This window comes from Centropristis striata, chromosome 22 (assembly GCF_030273125.1).
Source record: "Centropristis striata isolate RG_2023a ecotype Rhode Island chromosome 22, C.striata_1.0, whole genome shotgun sequence".
NCBI classification, from domain to species: Eukaryota; Metazoa; Chordata; class Actinopteri; order Perciformes; family Serranidae; genus Centropristis; species Centropristis striata.
In genome coordinates, this window is record NC_081538.1 from 23,232,749 (window position 1) to 23,253,145 (window position 20,397).

General features: G+C 36.9%; 1 protein-coding gene across 5 annotated transcripts in view; it reads right to left on the bottom strand.

Annotated features, from left to right (window-relative positions):
* Nucleotides 1-583: 583 nt before the first annotated feature.
* ppp1r12a (protein phosphatase 1, regulatory subunit 12A) overlaps nucleotides 584-20,397 on the bottom strand; it is a 73,643-nt gene continuing 53,829 nt past the window's right edge. For 3 of the 5 annotated variants that reach the window (XM_059325568.1, XM_059325565.1, XM_059325566.1), the window contains 10 exons: nucleotides 19,428-19,625; nucleotides 19,158-19,332; nucleotides 16,175-16,296; nucleotides 15,961-16,026; nucleotides 12,330-12,346; nucleotides 12,106-12,226; nucleotides 11,359-11,463; nucleotides 11,215-11,262; nucleotides 8,964-9,014; nucleotides 5,398-6,726 (listed from right to left, as the gene is read on the bottom strand). In XM_059325568.1, coding sequence (XP_059181551.1) covers nucleotides 6,589-6,726; nucleotides 8,964-9,014; nucleotides 11,215-11,262; nucleotides 11,359-11,463; nucleotides 12,106-12,226; nucleotides 12,330-12,346; nucleotides 15,961-16,026; nucleotides 16,175-16,296; nucleotides 19,158-19,332; nucleotides 19,428-19,625 — 1,041 coding nt within the window. In that variant the 3' untranslated portion in view covers nucleotides 5,398-6,588. Of the gene's footprint in view, nucleotides 2,504-5,397; nucleotides 6,727-8,963; nucleotides 9,015-11,214; nucleotides 11,263-11,358; nucleotides 11,464-12,105; nucleotides 12,227-12,329; nucleotides 12,347-15,960; nucleotides 16,027-16,174; nucleotides 16,297-19,157; nucleotides 19,333-19,427; nucleotides 19,626-20,397 lie in introns of those variants that run through there. The other 2 variants (XM_059325569.1, XM_059325567.1) reach the window with 1 other exon arrangement.

Here is a 20,397-nt window from a genome sequence, read left to right on the forward strand (position 1 = left end):
AGGGATATACTAGTTTTTAAAATGAATGTATTATCCTGACAAAGAAATAAAAATGAATGTATTATCCTGACAAAGAAATAAAAATACCATAAAAAAAAAAAAAAACAAGCTTTAGTTTTAAAGGGTTTTACTACAGTTTTTTTTTTTTTTTTTTTTTTTCACTTTTGGGCCAAAATTGTGTCCAAATATTACAACATTTGGAAAAATGATCCTGACAAAAAATGAAAATACCGCATAAAAAACCTTTTATTTTGAAGGGGTAAACTAGTTTTTTAAAATGTTAAAAAATTATTTTTGGGCCAAAATTGTGTCCAAATTAATATTACAACATTTGGAAAAATGACCCTGACAAAAAAAGAAAAATAATTTAAAAAAAATTAGATTTTTTTTATTGACCCATTATTACAGGTGAAAAAACAAAAACTCAGAAAAAATGATCTTATTTATTAATCCTGTTCTTCAGTCATAAACACAAGAGAGAAAACTATTTCAAATCAGACCTAGAAATGTATTTCCTCTCAGGGGTTATATATAAATATGTAAACAACAACATATAAATAATTAAATAATCAGACATGGGAACTTTACAATGTACAAGTTTATTTTTAATGAACTCTTCAGTGGTTGGTAGTCACAGCACAGCTTGCATGTATTAAGCCACACACCTATTTTACAAGATGACGGGAAAAAAAATAATAAAGAAAAAACAAAACAAAAAAAACAAAAAAAAAGTCTAAACCAGAGTAGATGGTCATCAGTCCATCTGCAGTGACTTTTTTCTCTTTTAAACTTTTACTAAAATATCCTTAAAAGGCCACTGAAATGCATATAATGTTTTCAGATGCATGGAATATGTGATGGTGGCGATTTGCTTTAACCTGACATCAAGACTCCTCACATGGCATTGACAGTGCATGTAGACATTTGTAAAAAGGACTGGGTTAGCGATACCTAAGATATTCTTTTTTTATTTTATTTTTTTATTTTTAAGTGACAACACCTTGGCTATAATACTACAGCTTTTTAAAAAATTGGAAACAAAATTAAACAGCACTCTTCCAAGATACTGAATACAATGAAAGTGAAATGTAGTGAAGCGATTATTTTTTTTCTTATTATTATCTCACAATTTTAATGTGAACACTTATTTTTAAACTGGAAGAAAAAAAATAGCACTGAACACTGCCAGCCGTCCCGTGTAAGAGAGAGGCTCTACTGTACTGTAGCCAATGTACTATAAAAAGAAAAAATAATTAAAAACACACCTTTTTGTCCTCTGGAATTTGTATACTTTTAATAGTAACAGACGGGAACCATAAACGCATGCCATGTGCTGGTCTCAAACAAATACATACAGGTATATACAGCATCACTCAGTACCTGCTAAAACAAAGTGAGAAATACAGAGTATAAACTGACTACACTACAAACTTAAAACAAAAAAAAAAAAAAAAAAAAAAGAGGAGGAGGAAGGTGAGCGATGGAAGCGGTGGAAGAGTGAAAAATCCTACTTGTGATGGACTCATCATTAAAGCATTAAAAAAAAAAAGAAATGCATATTGCACATACAGTGAAAGCTTAAATTCCACCAGGTCCGCCTCGTTTCGCTAAAGCGAGAATTCAAAAAAATTTTCCCTCTTGGAGGAAGACACACAGAGGTAACGAAAAAAAAAAAAAGGAAAAAAATAAGGAGTGGGAGTGTGTACGTGTGTGTGCGTTTGTGATCTGTGTGTGTTTTTAAAGGGGGAGGGGCCACAAAAAGGAGCTGATGTGAGGGGCAGAAAAGAAGTGGCACTTTTTTTAAAAAAGGGTTAAAGAGGGGGGAAAACTGCACAGCACACAACACTAACACAGGGAGAGGAAACAAAAAAGATACATTATCAGAGAGATTGTGGCACAAATAAAATCAGGTGTTGGATAATATCTGTTCTTCAGTGATAGCCGAGAAAGAAAGAAAGAGAAGAGAGAGAAAAGAGAGAAAGAGAGAAGAGATATCGCTGCAAGTGTTTTTTCTTTTTCCTCTTTATGTACAACTAAGGCTTATTGGTTAAATAGTTTTCAGGCTTCCCCGCCCACGATGCTTCTACATGCTCATCACACAACCCTTTCTCCTTTTTTTTGCTCTGTAAACTCTATCAGGACAGCAGCCACACAATAATAATAGTCGAGGAGGAGGAGGAGGATGGATGGATGGATGCTGCGGTGGTAGTGGTGGTGGTGGTGGTGGTAGTGGTGGTGGAGCACAAAAAGGGAGATAAAAGAGCTGGGAGGAGGAAAAATAAAAGGAGTCTTGTCTCTGATGTCTGTTGCAATTAATATCTAAATGTGCAATTCCATTAGTCGCTGCCATGAGGGGACTAGGGGGTGCAGGAGACGGTGGGTGGGTGGCGGGCGGCGGGAGCGAGGGGGGTCTGTTCTACTTGGAAAGCTTGCTAATGACTCGAATGAGCGCTCCGTTCTCGTCCTTTAGTCTCTGGTTGTCTGCTTTCAAGTCTGGGAGCATCTGAAAGGGAAGAAACAGGAAACAGAGAGAGAGAGAGAGAGAGAAAGAGAGAGAGAGGAGGCTTAGACAAGTCTCGACAGATACACAGTGTTGTTAAACCAGTCAGGCTGATTCTTTTTTTTTTTTTTTTTAACAAACTGTTAATTGCAGCCTGTGTAAGCAAATCTGAGTTGGAGTCACACAGCATCTCTCATGTTTTTTGTTCTCCTTTTTTTTTTTCAAATAAAAACCTTTTGTTCCAAGTCAAAAGAGAGAGAGAAGTAAAAAGCGGGCACACCACAGGCCAAAGGTCCTGAGAAAGCCATGCACGTTCAGGCTGGACGGCTGCTCACCGGCAGCCACAAACATGTGAAACTACACACAGCAGAGAAAATGAGTCACATTTTTATTTGATCTGGTGCAAATTAAATGTGGAATTTGGATCCTGGCAGGTGTCAGGAGAAACGCTTTTTTGTGTGATTTTTTGTAGAAAAAAAGGACTGAAACGGCTGCTCACTATTACTTTTGATTATTGACTGATCTTTCAATTATTCATTAACTGTTTTGTAAATAAAATGACTGACAGATATTCTGTATCCTCTGTCTTCAAATGTTGTGTTTTATTTGACCAACAGTCGAAAAAAAATCATGTGCGAAAAAAAGCATCAAATTCTCACATTTAAGATGCGAATGTTTGGCTTTTTTTGCTTAAGAAAAAAATAAATTCACAAATAATTAAGAGTTAATTTGCAAAACCAGAAAACATCAATTTGATTTATTTTTCAAATATTTTTTTTTGAGGAATTTTCAATCAAACTGCTACCCTTCAAATATATAAATAAAAGTTAATATAAATATGTAAATTAGTAAAAAAAAAAAAAAGTTTAAATAAATACATTTATATTTTATATCTTCAAGTTTTTTTTCAGGATTTTTCTATCAAACTGCAACTCTTCAAAAATATAAATAAGTTAGATTAAATATGTAAATTAGAAAAAAACAAAGTTAAATAAATAAATGGACATTTTACATATGAGTTTTTTCCCCAGGAAATTTCTATCAAACTGCAACTTTTCAAATATATAAATAAAAGTTAATATAATTATGTAAATTATTTTTCAAAAGAACTACTTTGCTTAATTTCAGGGGACTTTTATTTCATTTATGTCTTCCCATTTGCATTTATTATCTCATTTATTTATTTTAGGATTTATTTATATTCAATAAGAGAAATGTGGATATTCTTCAGATATAGCAACATTGAAAAATTTGCATTTTGTCAAGTCAAATATCAAGAAGAATCATTTATTTCTTCACCAACGTGACACCTGCCGGGTTCCATAGTATCCAACTTCCTCTTTTAGATGTTTACAGTAATTATTAACATTAATCAACACATTTATTTGGTGGACTTACATTTAAGTTTGCTGTTTGATACTGAACAAAATTCTATAAACTGAAATATCTCCAATAAAAACATGTTTACACCTATTTGGGGCAACAGGAACAGATTACAAATATGACAATAGCACTAAAACTTTCATTCAGGTGATTTTTTTAAATTAACTTAAATGTGTAATATTTCTCTGTGCAATTGATACTATTTTTAAATTTCTTCTTGTTAACATTAATACGTTTGATATTCCTTTGGGTTGTTGTTGCTTTTTAACCATTTATTGTTATTTTTTTAATGCTTTTTTTTCTATTTTTGCTATCCCTTTTATGCTGTAACAGTAAAAATGTCCCCATTGTGGGACTAATACTAGAACAATAATAAAGTAAAGATGCTGTGGTGGTGAGAACACTGACACTCTTAAAAACAAACTTATTTATCAACAGATGCAGATCAACAGCTAGAGTAAATATTCCATCATGTAGAGAGATAAATAAATGATCGGGCACCACGCTAACCATGCAGCTGACTTTAACATTTTTGTTGATGTCATCTGTCAAAATTCAAATTTGGGGAGTAAAAGAGGGGGAAAAGAAATTAGGTTTCAGTCTCTGAGGATTTGAAGTTGATGCCAAAAAAGGAAGCCACTTCATGCAAAGAAGCCAGAACAAGCCAAACTGAACAACGGAGCTCCTCTGAAGAAGCATCACAACTAGAAACTACAAAGAGGACACTCTCCGCTACAGAACACCAAGAGATGAATAAAATAATAACAACTCAGCTTTGGAGTAAATTTAGACTCCTGATGATACTTACCTGAACGTTTCCTCCTCCCATTATAAACATTTTAGTTAGTTTGATATATTCACAGTGTTTAATATAGAAGCCTTTTTCTGCCAGTGTGATTAAAAAATATCCTGCAAGTTATTATAATAACAACCTTTCTCAAAATAATAATATTCTGAGATACTTAGTTGTCATTTTAACCCAAGCAAGTCTATTATTATTAAGTTAGTATCTTGTATAACATGACAATGAAAAGAGAACAAAAACCCTATTATTTTGAAATACTATGCCATTATTTTGAGAAAGTTTCTCATTTTGCAATTCTAAGTCATGATTTCCAGATCAGTTCTTGTTATTTTTACATATTAAGTAATTGTTTCAAGATAGTTTCTCAAAGTAAAAGAAGCAAAGCCATCATTTTGACATAAGTCAGTATTTCAAAATAAGAAACTTTCTTTAAAAAATAAGTCAATATATTGAAAAGCTTCTAGTTATTTTGAGATACTTATTTATTCATTTATTTTCACTTATTTTTAAGGAATTACGTTGGTATTATGAGGAAGTCATTACTTTGAGTTTGTCATTATTCTGAGATATTAACTAATTGTTTGAGTTACTGAGTCATTATTTTTTTATGTTTAGTTTCAAGTCTTCTTTAACGCAGCATGATGTTAATTTTGTAAATTATGGCCTCATTTAGAGTAATAAAAAAATAATAATAAATTGGGGTATGTTTTTTCGAAATTAACTAACTAATTGTTTGAGATACTGATTCATTATTTTTCTATATTAAAGTTCACATTTTTCGCCTGAAACAATTTACGTTTAAGAGAGAATACGAGTTCAAGCTGTGGCGATCACGTTCACACACCCCTGTGCTGAAACTTTGACTGCCTGGAAACAATTCAGATCTGCAGGTCTAGGGTTGCACGATTATGGCCAAAATGATAATCACGATTATTCATCATTTTATGGAAAACATCTGTATTTTTATTGCACTACTTTTAAACAAACAATAGGAAAAGTTTTTAGTGTGAGATCGCCAAGTGAACACCTCCTGCAGCAGCAGCACACTGTACTGCTATAGAGCTAGCTGTTAGCCTATTAGCAATTTGCAGACTGGACGCTAAGGGGTTAACATCCCCTCTGGCTCTGCAGCTGGGAGAGACTGCTGCAGGAGGACTGTGCCGCTTCGAGTCCTTCTTACTCTTCTTAGAGTAAAAAGAGTAAGAAGGAGTCTCCAAAAAAAAGTCGCTAAATATAGCAACAAAGTTGCTAAGTTGGCAACACTGCTTTGCCGAGTTGTTGTGGCGTTGAGTACTACGTCACATCCTGCTTAGCGCTCGCTCGTCATTTATTTAGGCAGCTACATGAAACCTTAACTATGCGTTCCCCCCCTGGTGGTTGGTGGACTACTGGTGCAGAAAGTGCTTGGTTAGATATGCAGGAGAGCCGCATTTTAAAATGGAAATATCGCCGACGATCAGGTTAATTTAATCGTGGCGGCCAAAATCGTGATCGCGATTAAAATTCGATTAATTGTGCAGCCCTATGCAGGTCCTTTAATATTTTTTTTCCTTTTACTGGCAGAAATGGGCTTCCATATTTTCCAAAGCTGAAACGTGTATAAACCACCTGCTCTGTGTGCACTGTAAAAGGAGAGTGTCCTGTTGTGAGAACTGAAAAAAGACACGCTCCCCAATCTGAAAACCAAAAGCTCTGGGGAGGCAGAGGGGGGCGGAAAGGGGAGTTTACAAAACCAAGTGATGTTTGGGCGGCTGGGCACCTGCCTGTCTATGGGTGCGGGCAGAGCACGAATGGAGCATGAGAAGGATGGGGTCGGGAAGGGGGAGGAGAAGAAGAGGAGGAAGGACAGGAGGAAAAGAGGAGCAGGAGGAGGAGATGGTGGTGGACAGACGGACGTGGCTTAGAGGTCGACGGACGGCAGCTGGCTGCAGGCGGACTGCGAGAGCTTTGCCAACACGCGGGACAGGGCCCGGTTCTCAGCCTGCAGCCGCTCCTTAACCTGCCGCAGGGCCTGAACCTGCTTTACCTGGGGGAGGTTCTGCAGGGGGGGAAAACAACAACCACAACACAGAAAAACAAAGAGACAGAGAGGAGGGAAGAGGAGGAGGACAGAATGGCAGAAGAGGAAGAGGAGGAGTGAGTTTGGAGAAACAAATTAAAAGAGAAAGGTTTAATGAAAGACAGGACAATATAAATGAATAGAGGAGAGGGGCCGAGAGAAGGAGAGAGGGGAAACAGAAAAAGGAAGACTGTTAGAAAATGGGGACAGAATTTGGAAACCGAAGGAATGATTAAGAGCTTTCCGGTTCGGCGTGATGCTTGTAGATAGAATGGAAAAGTGACACTGATAAGATCAGCCAGCTGCCTAAAAATAAACACACGTTGTTGTTATCACAGCGATGGGAACAACACTTGTTTACTAGAATTTAATGGATTTTTTTCTCTCTCTCTCCTCCTTTTAAAAAAAGAAAAGTCAGTTTTGGAGAAAAGGAACATGTAATTGGCCGTCTCGATAGAAGAGATTAAATGTTATGTCAACATAGATTAGCAGCTGACCTGAGACGGGCCTGGACAGAATAAGAGATGCAGGTAAACAAGGAGTCAAAGTCAGGTACCGTAATGGACAGAATATAGAGCTGTTTGTTTCTTGTGGAGGTTTTGGACTGGACATTAACATATTCACAACATGAGACAGATATTCTTTTTGTTTGAGGCCTAAATGTTGGTAGTCTGGTGAGTTTCTTCAAGTTCATCACGTCTTTTAATCAATTTTTTTTTTTTCAAATGAATTCCTCATTATTAAGTCCAGACATTGTCACATGTAGCACTAACAGAGATTCATGCTTTCCCCTGCAGGAATTACTCGGTCTGGTTTAGGGGCGGGGCCTGGGTAAAGCTCACAGGAACTAGGATATGATGCAAAAAGTATGCTGCAGTCACGAGTGGTTCGTACTTTAGTCATGGAGGATTTTGGGATGTTTGTATTCTTTCACTTCTGCAGCTGTTGCTTAATAGAAATGTTATCAACATGCCGACTCCCTCACTAGTGAATTCTCTGGACAATGACCGGCTCTATTCACAAAATATTTTTTGTGGCATTTTCATGTGTTATTTTTGAGAGTGGTAGAGGAAATGTAAGGGGAAGACATTCATTAAAAGGGACCTCGAGACGGATTCGAACCCGGGTCCATAGCAACAAGGACCCTTTAATGGGATGTGCTCCACCAGTGAGCCACTGGGATGCCCCGATTCTGACTTGATTTAAAGTTATAACTGCGGCTACAGTGAAAATGTATCGTTCGTATTTGCAATTATGAAATCTGAACAATGCATTTTCAAACCTGTGGGTTCCCAACCTGCCTGCTTAGTGTACTATTTGATGGTTTTAATAGTTATCAAGACAAAATTCACCCTTTGTTAATTTACATTAGACTATAATAAAAATGTTGCATGCACCTTGAACTTTGCTAGAACTACAAGGAATAGTTAAATGTGACATTTTTTATTGTATAAAACAAGCTAAATTTGTACAGTGCATGCCATCTGGCCATTTTAAAAATCATTTTAATAACAAATGCCACATTCTGTGCTGCTGTGTGCTGACCTTTCAGCTCATATTCAGGCCAATACGGTATTTTTTGGTTAAAACTGTAACCAAAACAAACACATTTGACGACTGTGTCCATTATTTCCTTTATCAACTATATTATATTTGTCCTGTATTAATGGCTCTTTAGAAACAGAGATGATGTATATAAAGAGTACTTCAAACAAAATTAAATTTTCATTCAACCAGCTTCCTGTTGTTGGAGTTAACTCCATCATTTCTGTTTTCTATTCTAATATATTGCATGTGGGAAAGCGGCTAAAATGACACATGAGCAGTTAGCTATGTCCTCAAAATAAAAAGCTTAATCTCTCCACTGTCTGATGTTTCAGATCCTAGAAATGTGTACTTTGTTGAGTAAAATGTCATCATAACTCACAGAAGTAATGGCAAAACCATGAAAATAAGACCCAAGATGTAATAAAACTATATTATCTTAAAGGCATCATGGCTTTTGAGATGAATCACCACTCTTATTTAAAAAAAAAAGGGTGAGATTTACATATAAAGGGACACTCATAGCCTGAAGTGACAGCTGTTCACACTATGTCGGACCTCACAAGTACCACCTACACACTAGCTGTGATCTTGACTCCATTAATGGACATTTTTAACCCCCCACTGTACATGAACAGAGAAAAATAATGCACGTGTGTGACTGTGTGTACCTTAAGTTCCTCCTCCATCTCAGAAATCTTCCTTTCTAGAGCTCTTCTTTCCTGCGGAGCGGAAGCAAAGCGGGTTAAACTCAGGACTTACACATTTCACAGAAAGGAAAAAACTGTAGTGCGGGCTCTACACACTGCATGAAACAAAAAGGTGGAGGATGGTGAGGGTGTAGCGATAGCACACACTTGAACACACGCATGTCTTGTGAGGTGACTGCAAGCAACAGCCAGTTCAGACTTTCATATTCAGTGATGAAAACGTGATTTATATCCAAGGATCAGAGACTGTACGAAAGAAAAGTGTTTTAAACCTGCATTCTTTTTAACGGCCAGCAGGGGGCGACTGCACTGGCTAAAAAAAGATAATTTTCTCATTATTTTGGAATACCAAGTTATACATAAAGTATAATATATATAATAAAGTTCCTCATTATTTTGACATATTAAGTAACATTAGTCAGTATTTTAAAATAAGATTTTTTTTTGTTATTATATTGACAAAGTTTCGAGTTATTTTGAGATACTAATAGTCAGCATGTTAAGAAAGTCATTATTTGGAGAAAGTTTCTCATTATTCTGAGATATTAACTGATTGTTTAAGAAACTGAGTCATTATTTTTTATACTAAAAAAAGGGGATGTTGGTCTAAAAAGTGTTTGAAACCAGCAGGAGGCGACTACACTGGCAAAATAAGTCCATCTATGAGAAAATTACCCTATTTTTAAACTTGATTTATAACCTCAGTAAATATTTTCATGATGACTTTATGATCTCAATGGCTAATTTTAAATCTTCAATACAGCATGATGTTAATTTTGTAAATTATGTTCTCATTTAGAGTGAAATAGGGTTTGGTTTTTTTTTACAAAATTTGACCCTTCCACAGGTTGTCTGCAGATCATAAAAACATAAAAATGTCAGCGTTTGGTTGTAAAAATTTTAGCACCTTTAAAGCACTTTCAAAATATCGAAACCAAATATTTATCGCCTCTCTAAGCCTTCATCACCAAATCTAAATAGTTATTATATAAATGCAATTACTGTAAATAAAGTTTACAGAATGTTTAATACCCACATTGATCAGTTTATATTGAGACTTGATTCATATCAACTTTGTTGCACGTTTTGATCATACTTTGCATTATGTCATGCTTGCTAGTTTCAATGTATCTAGCTGAAACACCGGAATATGCTGAATATTGAGCATTTTACTAATTTACAAGTTCGATTTCAAGCGTAATCCTAATATAATCATTCAAACTGAGCGTTTGTCAAACTTTCTAGACTTTGTAAGAACCCTGTTAAAGACACTTAGAAGTTAGCTGCTCATTTTTCCTGCAAGAATCCCTGTTTTTCGCAAGCCAAAATCAACCCAATAATCGGGCATTAATGTGAATTACAGATGAACCTTGTTGATGGTCACTTCTGGCCCTCAAAAAAGATATCGACTCAAAATACCAAACCCGAGGCTTCAAAACGCTTCTTTTATACAGTCTTTCTTATCCAATGGATGGACATCAGAAGGCAGGAATGAGTCAAGAAATGGGGACGTAGATGTTTAGAAGTTGTGTTGGATGTTTAGTTAATGAAATGACTCATGAACAGGGGGGTCAGAATGTCTTTTTTGAGCACAAAAAAGGACATCCGTGTATTATAAACGATTGGGAAAACAAATGGAGGATGGGCTTTTTAAAAAAAAATAGAGGAATTTTACAAATCAAGGGGTTATTTATGGCTTCATGGCTACACAGCTGCATTAATAATGAATGAGTGAAAAAACACACATGCACAGGTTCTTTTAACAGCAATATAACGGTCTACAAACTTCCTGTTTAAAACCAGATCATCACACTTTCTCACACACACACACCACACACAGAAAAACAACAAACTAAGCAGTCTTGAGAAGAGGTGACCACACACTGCCTCTGAGGGTTTAAAAACAGGTGAGAGAGAAAGTGGCGAGGCGGAGGGAGGAAGTCCCTTTGACCCCGACTACATGTGTGACACGACAGCCAGCAGCAGAGAGGAGACTGATACAAGAAGTCGGGTTAAGGTCATACCACCACTCAGATGATATTGGGGCCTGCTTGTTACCTTCAGACATAAACCCATCGGTGGTGTTACCAACATGATTAAAGCAGGTCGGATTTATCAGAAATAACACAAGTTCTGGATTAAGTTTGAGAGAGAAACATCTTTTTTTAGTAAAGTTTGGAGGACATTTGGCGAGTTATTAAACTGTCATTACCCTTTTCTCCATCTCAAGCTGTGATCGGTCGGCATAGCGCTCCTGCCTCTGTAATGAGGAAAAAGATAATAAAAAGTTCATTAGGATTCCTCATTGTCTTTATTAACCCTGATCAGTAGCTGCAGCGGTGAGAGCTCGGCGTACCTGCGTGGCCTTCTCTAGTTGTAGCTTCAAGTCTGCCAGCTCCAGGTCTGTGTCACGTAACTGGGCCTTCAACTTCTCGTTCTCAGCTAGGATCTGCTCGTAGAGCTACAGGGACATGAACACCAGTCAACCAGTGGAACAAGCAAATCATCAAGGCATTTGAAATAGAAATAAAAATGTTTTTTTCCCCAGGTAAAATGTATTTAAACCTCTCTGCACAAGTTTGCACAGTTCCTTCCCTCATTTAACCCATTTAAGCCGGGAAAGCATTACCGCATTTCTACCATTAAAACCTGCGGCGCTCTTGTGTTATTCTACCATTAAAGCCGGGAAAGCGGATACGTCGTTTTGTAGTATTTGTAGTTTTTTCCACCGAATACAGAATATCAGAATACATGTGGGAGTGTCGCAATGCAACATGGGACTTTTCCAGAACTGAAATCATGGCAGAAGATGACTATAGCGGAGGGAGCTCAGATAAAACAGGTATAAGCTCTCATTTTTCAATGAATTTCATTTCTATCTGTTACAGAGGCTGAAAAATCGATTATTTAGTAGGAAGCGTTGACACTTCTGTTGAATTTCCAATTCCAGGTTTTAGGGGGTCATTTTAAAATCGCCCAGAGGTTTTACAGACATTTTTCCAGGCGTTTTAGGCCTAAATGGGTTAATGAATCAGTTTTCTCAAAGAGAAATTGGGAGTTAAACCCAGGAAGGAAGCAGCATTTAATGCAGCGTTTTACACACCTTCTTATAGTCAGTGGTGTCGTCTCTGTCCAGTCGGCTCGAGTATGTCCTCCGACTCTCACCGTAGCCGCGGCTAAATAGAGTGTCATTGCGATCTAAGGATGAAGTGCTGCTCTCATTCCTACGACAGTAAAAAAACAAAAAACAGGTGTTCATTTAAAATATTTAGAAAAACCGATGATAAGAAAGAGGATGATAATAATATGAAGGAAGGAGAAACATACCTGGACAATCTGTCACTCTGTAAGAAACGAATACAAAAGCAGATGTTAATGTCGACAGAAGAGAAACTGAAAGCAGACATCTTATTTCGTCCTTCTGTGCAGTTTTGTTTCTATAACTTATTTGAACCTAAACCTCCACTTTCTGATGTTTCTTTCTTTTATGATTTCATGTGTATATATGCATATTTTATTTTGTGCAGGCAGTGCATTTCATTTATTTTATTTTATCTTATTGTATTTTATCGGTATATTGTCTACTTCATCTTTTGTGCTTTTATGGTTTTATCTATTTATTGTGTTTACCTTTTTGTGCAGCACTTTGGAAACTTTGTGTTTGCTAAAATCACGCTATATAAATAAAGTGAATTGGATTGGATTGATGCATGTCGGGTTGCAAAATAACAGGAATTTTCAAAGCTGGAAACTTTCCATGGGAATTAACAGGAATGTATGGGAATATATTTTAAGCATCACCTTGACTAAAACAGTCAGATTTCATGCCAGTACACTTGAAATTCTGTTATTCCTCAATCACATGCACACAGCACACTGCTTACTGCAGGGCTGCTGAGGCCACGCCCCCTACATGCACTGTGCATTCCTCCATCACATGTTCAGAGAGGGGCTCTTTTCATTTTTTTTATGCAACATTTATGAATGGGACTTTTTGGGTAATTTTACACATTCATGTTTTTGTTGTTCAATAAAATAATTAAAACTTGATAAAGTTCTACTTACAAATAAATCTGTTGAAATGTCATGTTTTTTGGGGATTTTGAATATTTCCAAAATTCCCCAGCTTAACTTCCCATGGAAAGTTGTTTTGGAAATTTACCGGAAATTTTCCACCCGTTTCCAACCCTAGATGCACGTATAAACACCTGACCCTTCCTTCTGTCCAATCTGCCTCCTCCACACACACACACTGCACTACACACAAACACATGCAGACTTATTCCACAACAGCTGCCACCCCTGCGAGGTGCCTCGGGGCGGCCTGCGTCTCCGGGCCGGCTGAACCTCAGCAGCAGCCCGGAGGAACGCGGCCAGACATCAGATAGAGACGGCGGGTCGGAGGGTCGGGCTTCCAGCTATTTTTAAAATTGCAGTCAGTTTCCTGAGGGCGGTGACACGACAATGCTACAATCTGAGTCGAGGAAAATGTTCAACATACGAGTTCAAGTGATGAGATAAACAGCCAGCTGGGCCCCGCTCAATGCACCACTACAGATGTAATACACAGGTGGATGATGACTCAGCAGTGGTCTTGTTTCAGGGCTGCACAATATATTGTTCTAGCGTAGCGACTTGTAATGTCTAGTAAGTCAAATTAACTCAAAAACAGCATGCTAAAACGTTTTTGCTGCTCGATCCAAAATAAATACCTGCACAGTTCTCACCTACCATTAATAATCTAGTGTTTCCCATTACTAACAGTCTAGGTGGAAACACCACATAATATCTATTACTTGATGATTTAATAATAGTAATAATAAGGTTCAATGCTTTTCTAAACCCCAAGCAGTTTTAGGGTATTTTTTGCTTCTGTCACATTTAATTTACTATTTTAATTTAATCTTTCATTTTATTTTTTTATTTTTTTCTCTGCAACATATAAGTTAAGTCCTGCACCTCTATGGAAATAGCTCAATGCACAAAGACAGTTATTATGCCATAAAAAAAAAATAAAGAACAAATTTAAAAAAAGGTAAATTTATTGATTATTTATTCACTCAAGGGCCAAGTGAAATGTGAAAAATTATTATAAAGAAACTTTGGTGATTTTTTTGTAAAAAAAAAAACCCAACAAAACAAAACATACCTTTCAAACCCAAATCAGAATTACTCAAACCTTTGTTTAACAAAACATTTTGGTGCTTTTAATGAGAGTGGCCGGGCAGGAAAACGGAGCGAATCAAAAGCTTTTCCTGTACGGTTTCCAATCTCCATGCAGAGATAATTGTTTGTTTCTTTTTCAGGGCTCTGTTGCTGCTCCACCCTCTCCGCTGTCCTACTGAAAGTGACGGCTGGAAGCTGCTGACTGCACTCCAGTAAACGACTACTGCCTGCTCTCCATGTTATGCCCCCATTCAAACAAAAACTGGAGGTTCATCCAGCCAGCAATAGTTTCACAAAACTGCTCTTTCTGCCCTCCGCTGCTTCTTTCATGGATAGTTTGAATCAATTTAATGGGTTCAAAGCTTATTTTTATAGTCTTTATTGTAATTTTAACCACTGGAAGGCTGTTAATCAATTTTTTAAACGTTTATTTTGTTTATAAGTAGCTGAAATATTAATTTACAGTAACTTAAAATGCAGGAAAAAGGGGTTGGAAAGTGTTCATCTCCTCTATCTCATTCTTGTGTGTTTTGACCTCAGTGACCCAGACTTCCGTTCCTTTGTACGTCTGCATGTTTTATTTTAAACCCGCTGATCTCTGGCTGAGACCACTTTCAGTTTGCAAGGTCACATCAGCAAACAGACAATCGGCAGAAGATGGAAACGGGGCAGGGGCGATAAAAATTCAAAGGCTGCAGGCGGGGAAAAGGAAAGATAGGTGGGAGGGGAGGAAATCATCAGCAGTACAGGGGCAGAGCGGGAGAATATCAAAGACCACTGGACTTTCTTGGCCTCGGCTTCATGAGACGAGACACGAGGAAGGAGCAGAATAGAGAATAAATGCAGAAGGGGGAGAATCAATCGGAGGTCGGACCGCGTAAGAAAAGAAACAGGACTGGCTTGGATCTTGGGGCTGCTGCTTAACAGTCAGTTTTATCTACAGGTGCATCTCAATACATTAGAATATGATGGAAAAGTCCATTTTCAGTAGTTCAAGTCAAATAGCCCCAACCAAGTATTGAGTCATATATATAGATGGACATACTTTCCAGAGGCCAACATTTCTATATTAAACATACTTTTAAAAATTGGTCTTTTGTAACATTCAATTTTTTGAGACACTGAAATTTTAGGTCTTCATTTAATGTAAGTCATGATTATTATACAGTGTTCGTGCACTTTAGCAGTGGTCAAATTCAAGCATTTTTCAAGGACTTTCAAAGTCAGTTTTCAAGCTTTTCCAGTATCTTGAACCTGTTGTAAGTTGCATGTTTTAGATGAGTACTTACATACTAAAAGGGGGAGATTTCACTGAACCATACCAACAGTGATGGTATTACACTTTTAGGAGGAACGGTCTTCATTTCAGATAGGCTACTCATTATTTTTTACATTGAACATGTGATTATCTATAGTCTATAGATGGATATAGTCAGGTTGCAAGAGAAATACAGTAAGAATTTCAAGCATTTACAAGCACTTTATCCAAAATCCAAGCACTTTTTAAACCTTGAAAATACATTTAAATTCAAGCATTTTCAAGGATTTCAAGCACCCGTACAAACCCTGATTATAATTAGAATAAATGAAATCAATTAAGACATGAATTGTTTCATTCTATGTGTAATGGATCTATATAATGTGTTATTTCCACTTTTTGAATTGAATTACTGACATAAATAAACTTTTTTTTATGATATTCTAATTTATTGAGCTGCACCTGTACTTTCTGCTCTGTGTGTGTGTGTGTGTGTGTGTGTGTGTGTGTGTGTGTGTGTGTGTGTTGAGTCACCTGTGGCTCTCCCTTGGTGCTGCCCTCCTCTGAGTCTGACTGCTGTTCAGGGTCATTTTCATCACCCTGGAATGAATAAAAGAATTTTAAAAAGAAAAGGGGATCAAAGAGGAACACTGAGGGTTGTGAACTGCTGCTCCCGACCAGGAGCGCTTTGAATACTTATGATGCCAAGAGAGAAACATTTTTTGCTCATTGTGCGCACGTCTCTTACATCTTGGGTCCAGAAGGAGACCCCAGTGGAGCGTCTCTTCTCGCGGGGCCGCCTGCGATCCCGGATGGAGCGGGGCTGGGACTTGTCCTCTCCCTCCTTCTCCTCCTCCTTTTTGTCCGCTTCTGTCCAAAAAGAACGACAGAAAGTTCATAACATATACTCACAGACTATGTGATATTGCTGCCATGACACTAAATGAAAAGACACAACACAGAAGGGAAAAATCTACAAAATGATGAGGTGTAAACCTATAGTTAAAACTATGAAATACATTACTAAATATAGTATAATTTTGTACTTTTGTCTATGCTTAAAGGCATTTTGCACAAGAATGTTGCTCTTCTTTTATTTACAATCTTTATATACCTTTTGCCAAAATCAATTCCAAGCACTTTAAAGAAGTTTTTAAGCATTTTCAAGCATTTTGCAGCACCTTATAGCTGTGGTAAATTTGATATTTATATACAGTAAGATTAAGATTACCTTTATTAGTCCCACAATGGGGAAATTTCAAGCGTTACAGCAGCAAAGTGATAGCAAAAAAACAATAAATAGTAAACCTTTTGTTCTTCAGTAGTGTTTTGATTCCCTCTGGGTTGTTTTGTTTGTTGATTTTTTTTTAATAAATCATTGTTTTGGAACAGTCCTCCTGAATTATGTTAGATCCCTTTATTGGGAGCCTTTGGTCGGGTTAGGGTTAGGAACAAAAACAAAACAACAAAACAAAAATATAATAAATTATTAAAAAATTAATAAAATGATTAACAAAATTAATAAAATGATTAACAATTTACAATACAAACAAGTAGAAATATAAAACGTATTACTTAAAACAAGAATAAAATAAACTTTAGGCATTATATACAATGTAGACAGTAGAAATATTATATATTTATATATGTATATATGTACATACGTATACTCAATTAACAGGGTTCAACATTTTTATTTCGGGGTCAGAAATCCATTCTTCCTACCGTGAATTTTTTTCTTCCAACAATACAAATTGCTTTATTTATTAGCAGTAATCAAATAGCAATAAAGACTAAATTAAAGCAGAACAAGGACACAGAAGGACTCTCAAACTGGCAGCACAATATATATAGTTGGAGTTTTGCCCACATCCTGTAACTCCACCCTACTAGACTCCTTTTCCAGAGTATTTGAAATGATCGCTTGTGCGTCAGGGACTAAATTATACCATTTTCTCACAATCGCTTGATCTGTTCAGCTCTCAACAAAGAAGTGAAGGAAGGAAGATGGTTAATTTCTTTTGTTTTTTACAGAGCGGATATTGGAAGTAGCAATGGGTTTATTATTCTTCACCACTTGCATATAAAAGGAGGTGAAAATGAGTCAGTAAAATGATAACATGAGTTATTCTAAATCATCAGATTTTGGACTTCTGGTCAGTATTTCACAAGAGCAAAATCTGACCTTTGGTATTGTGACATTATCAGAACAAACGGTCATCTTAACAAGGATTCAAAGTTCAGGTTAAACGGGGAAATGATTTGACTTCACGAGGCACGATCAGGACAACAACTTGACTTGGCTGGAGTTCAGAGGAAATAAAAAAAGAAAAGGAAAAGGTTGTGGTCGTGGGAGAACAAAGAGGTCACTGTTTCCTTCAGTTGATCTGACTAGAACTGCCTTCTGTTTCCCAGGGATGCTTCATGGATTTATTTGTTCAGAGGAGTGACTTAATTTTAAATGCAACCCAATCCCTTTCTGTCTCCATGCCTTTAATCAGCATGTGGCAGTTTGCCCATGTGAATGTGGATCGACCTGTGGAGACACAGACCAGCAGCATCCACACATGCTGTGCCCTTATGACTTTATATGAGAGGAGATAACATTTAAGTTATTTTAGTTTCAATGTCAATAGTTCAGTTTTAGCTGTGGTAGCACACATAAAGATATCACAGAATTCCCACAGAATTACATTCAGATTGTGTGATGCAGCAGTTACTGACCTCAACTAACTTATGAACTAGGTCAACCTGTTTTCATAGCAAATGCCGACACAAATAGCTTATGTTAGATATTGGTTATGCACCATGTACTTCAGATATCTTTTTTTTTTTTGATAATTCTGCTGTGAAAAAAGGGATCCGACAGAGACAGGCCAGAGATTGTGGTTAAGGGGGACATCAGCCACTAGCCTGTGACTGTTTTCATTAAAGTAAAAACAAATTTTGAAGGGAAATTTTGAAATGTGGCATTAAAGAAAATGCAAATTAGGGACGTTTCCATCAACTGGTTTAGAGTGAATAAACAAAGCTGCAGTAACGTACTTTGGTCAGAAGGCAATGGCAATGTAATGTATTGCTGTAGGAGAAGGAGAAGGAGGAGAAGAAGAAGAAGAAGAAGAAGAAGGAGAAGGAGAAGAAGAAGAAGAAGAAGAAGAAGAAGAAGAAGAAGAAGAAGAAGAAGAAGGAGAAGGAGAAGGAGAAGGAGAAGAAGAAGAAGAAGAAGAAGAAGAAGAAGAAGGAGAAGAAGAAGAAGAAGAAGAAGAAGAAGAAGAAGAAGAAGAAGAAGAAGGAGAAGAAGAAATAAACAAGAGGTTGCTAATCGGACAACTTTGGCCCCCAAGATGAAATTATAATTATTTCAGATTTATTGTTTTTTGGTTATTTTTTTTCTTTTATGAATATTATTTTTTATTTCTCTATTTTGCTACACTGGAACAAATGGCTGCTTAATTGGTCATCATTTTTTGATGACATTGGATGACTACTATTTCAGTTGCACAATTTTATTGGAGTATATAAAAAGGTAAAGTTATTTTACATCTGATGCAAGATGAAAGATTGAGGAAAGATGTCAAGTGTAATCTGAATATGCATTATTTATGTATACCAGATGTATGCAAAATGTATGTTAAAATGTTCAATAAAAAGAAAGAACTAACCAAATGATTTTTGATTAGAGAAGGAGACAGGGAAATGCGTTTCCTCACACAGACGGAAACGGCACTGACCTTTTTCCGTGTCTCTGGAGGAGCGGCTGTAGGAGGAGGTGATCCCCGTCAGACTGTTGGGCCTGTTGAGGGAGCTGGAGCTGGAGGACAATGTGCTGCTGGAGTAGGACGGGGTGGAGGCAGTGCTGACGGTGGAGATGGCGGAGGTAGAGGAGGAAGACGAAGGCCGGTAGCGCTGGCAGGGAGAGAGGGAAGGAGAGCCGGTAAGAGGGACAACAGCGTAACTAAGTGTAGAAGTTATTGTGACAAACACTGGCAGCAGAAATGTACCTCTTCGAAGCTGCGGTACTTCGACCGGTAATCGTCTTCCTTGGTCTCCGTCTCCTTCCTCTCCTCTTGCTTCTCCTTGTCCTGCTTCTCCTTCTCCTTGTCCTGCTTTTCTTTCTCCTCCTTCTCCTCCTCTCGGGTCTTTGGGGTTCGATTCTTGCCGATTTTCTCGGCCTCTTGCAGGTCAGTCAGAGTCACGCCCTGGAAGAAAGAGTAATGGGTCAATGACGTGATCTAATCCATTGTCAGTTGGTGTAACCAGTATTTTTTTTTCCATAAAAAAATGATATCTATATCTATATATACAGGGAAAAAAAGTGAACTAAAATGAGAAAAAAAAATACAATCCACGTTTACATTGCAACATTATGGTATATAACAAATTTTACATAATTTGTCAAAACTTCAGAAAAAATGGTTGTTTTAAGAATATGTTCTGCTCAGTATTGACAAAATATGTAAATGTAGAAATGCTCAGAAATATGTTTTTTTTTTTTTTTTTTTAAATGAAGTAATTAAAAGTACAAGTCCACCTAAATACACTGTAGGTGGAAAAAGTTTATATAAATTTATAATTAATTAGTGGTTACACCATTTGACATCTTGACAACCCTTATTGGTCACCAACCCTTATACAGAATGTTATTAGCTACATGAAGGCCCGAGAGCTGCACAAAATGGCTGAATGTGTCTTGACAATGTTTAATTTTTAGTGTAATAAATCTCTAAACTCAGTCAGCTTGTAAAATGATCAGCTCTGTACAGACGTGGACGTTAAGTGCTGCCTGTGTACACAAATAGTGCCGTCTCAACATCTATTTAAACAGCATGTGGCTATAAAACCATCATGCAAACCAGAGGCACCGACATGTCACCGTGATTCAGGACTCTTCTGCTAATTTGTTAAAAAATGTTTGTCTTTTTAGGTGGGACTGAGGGATAAATTCAGTCTCAACACACCACAGGTAGGGCT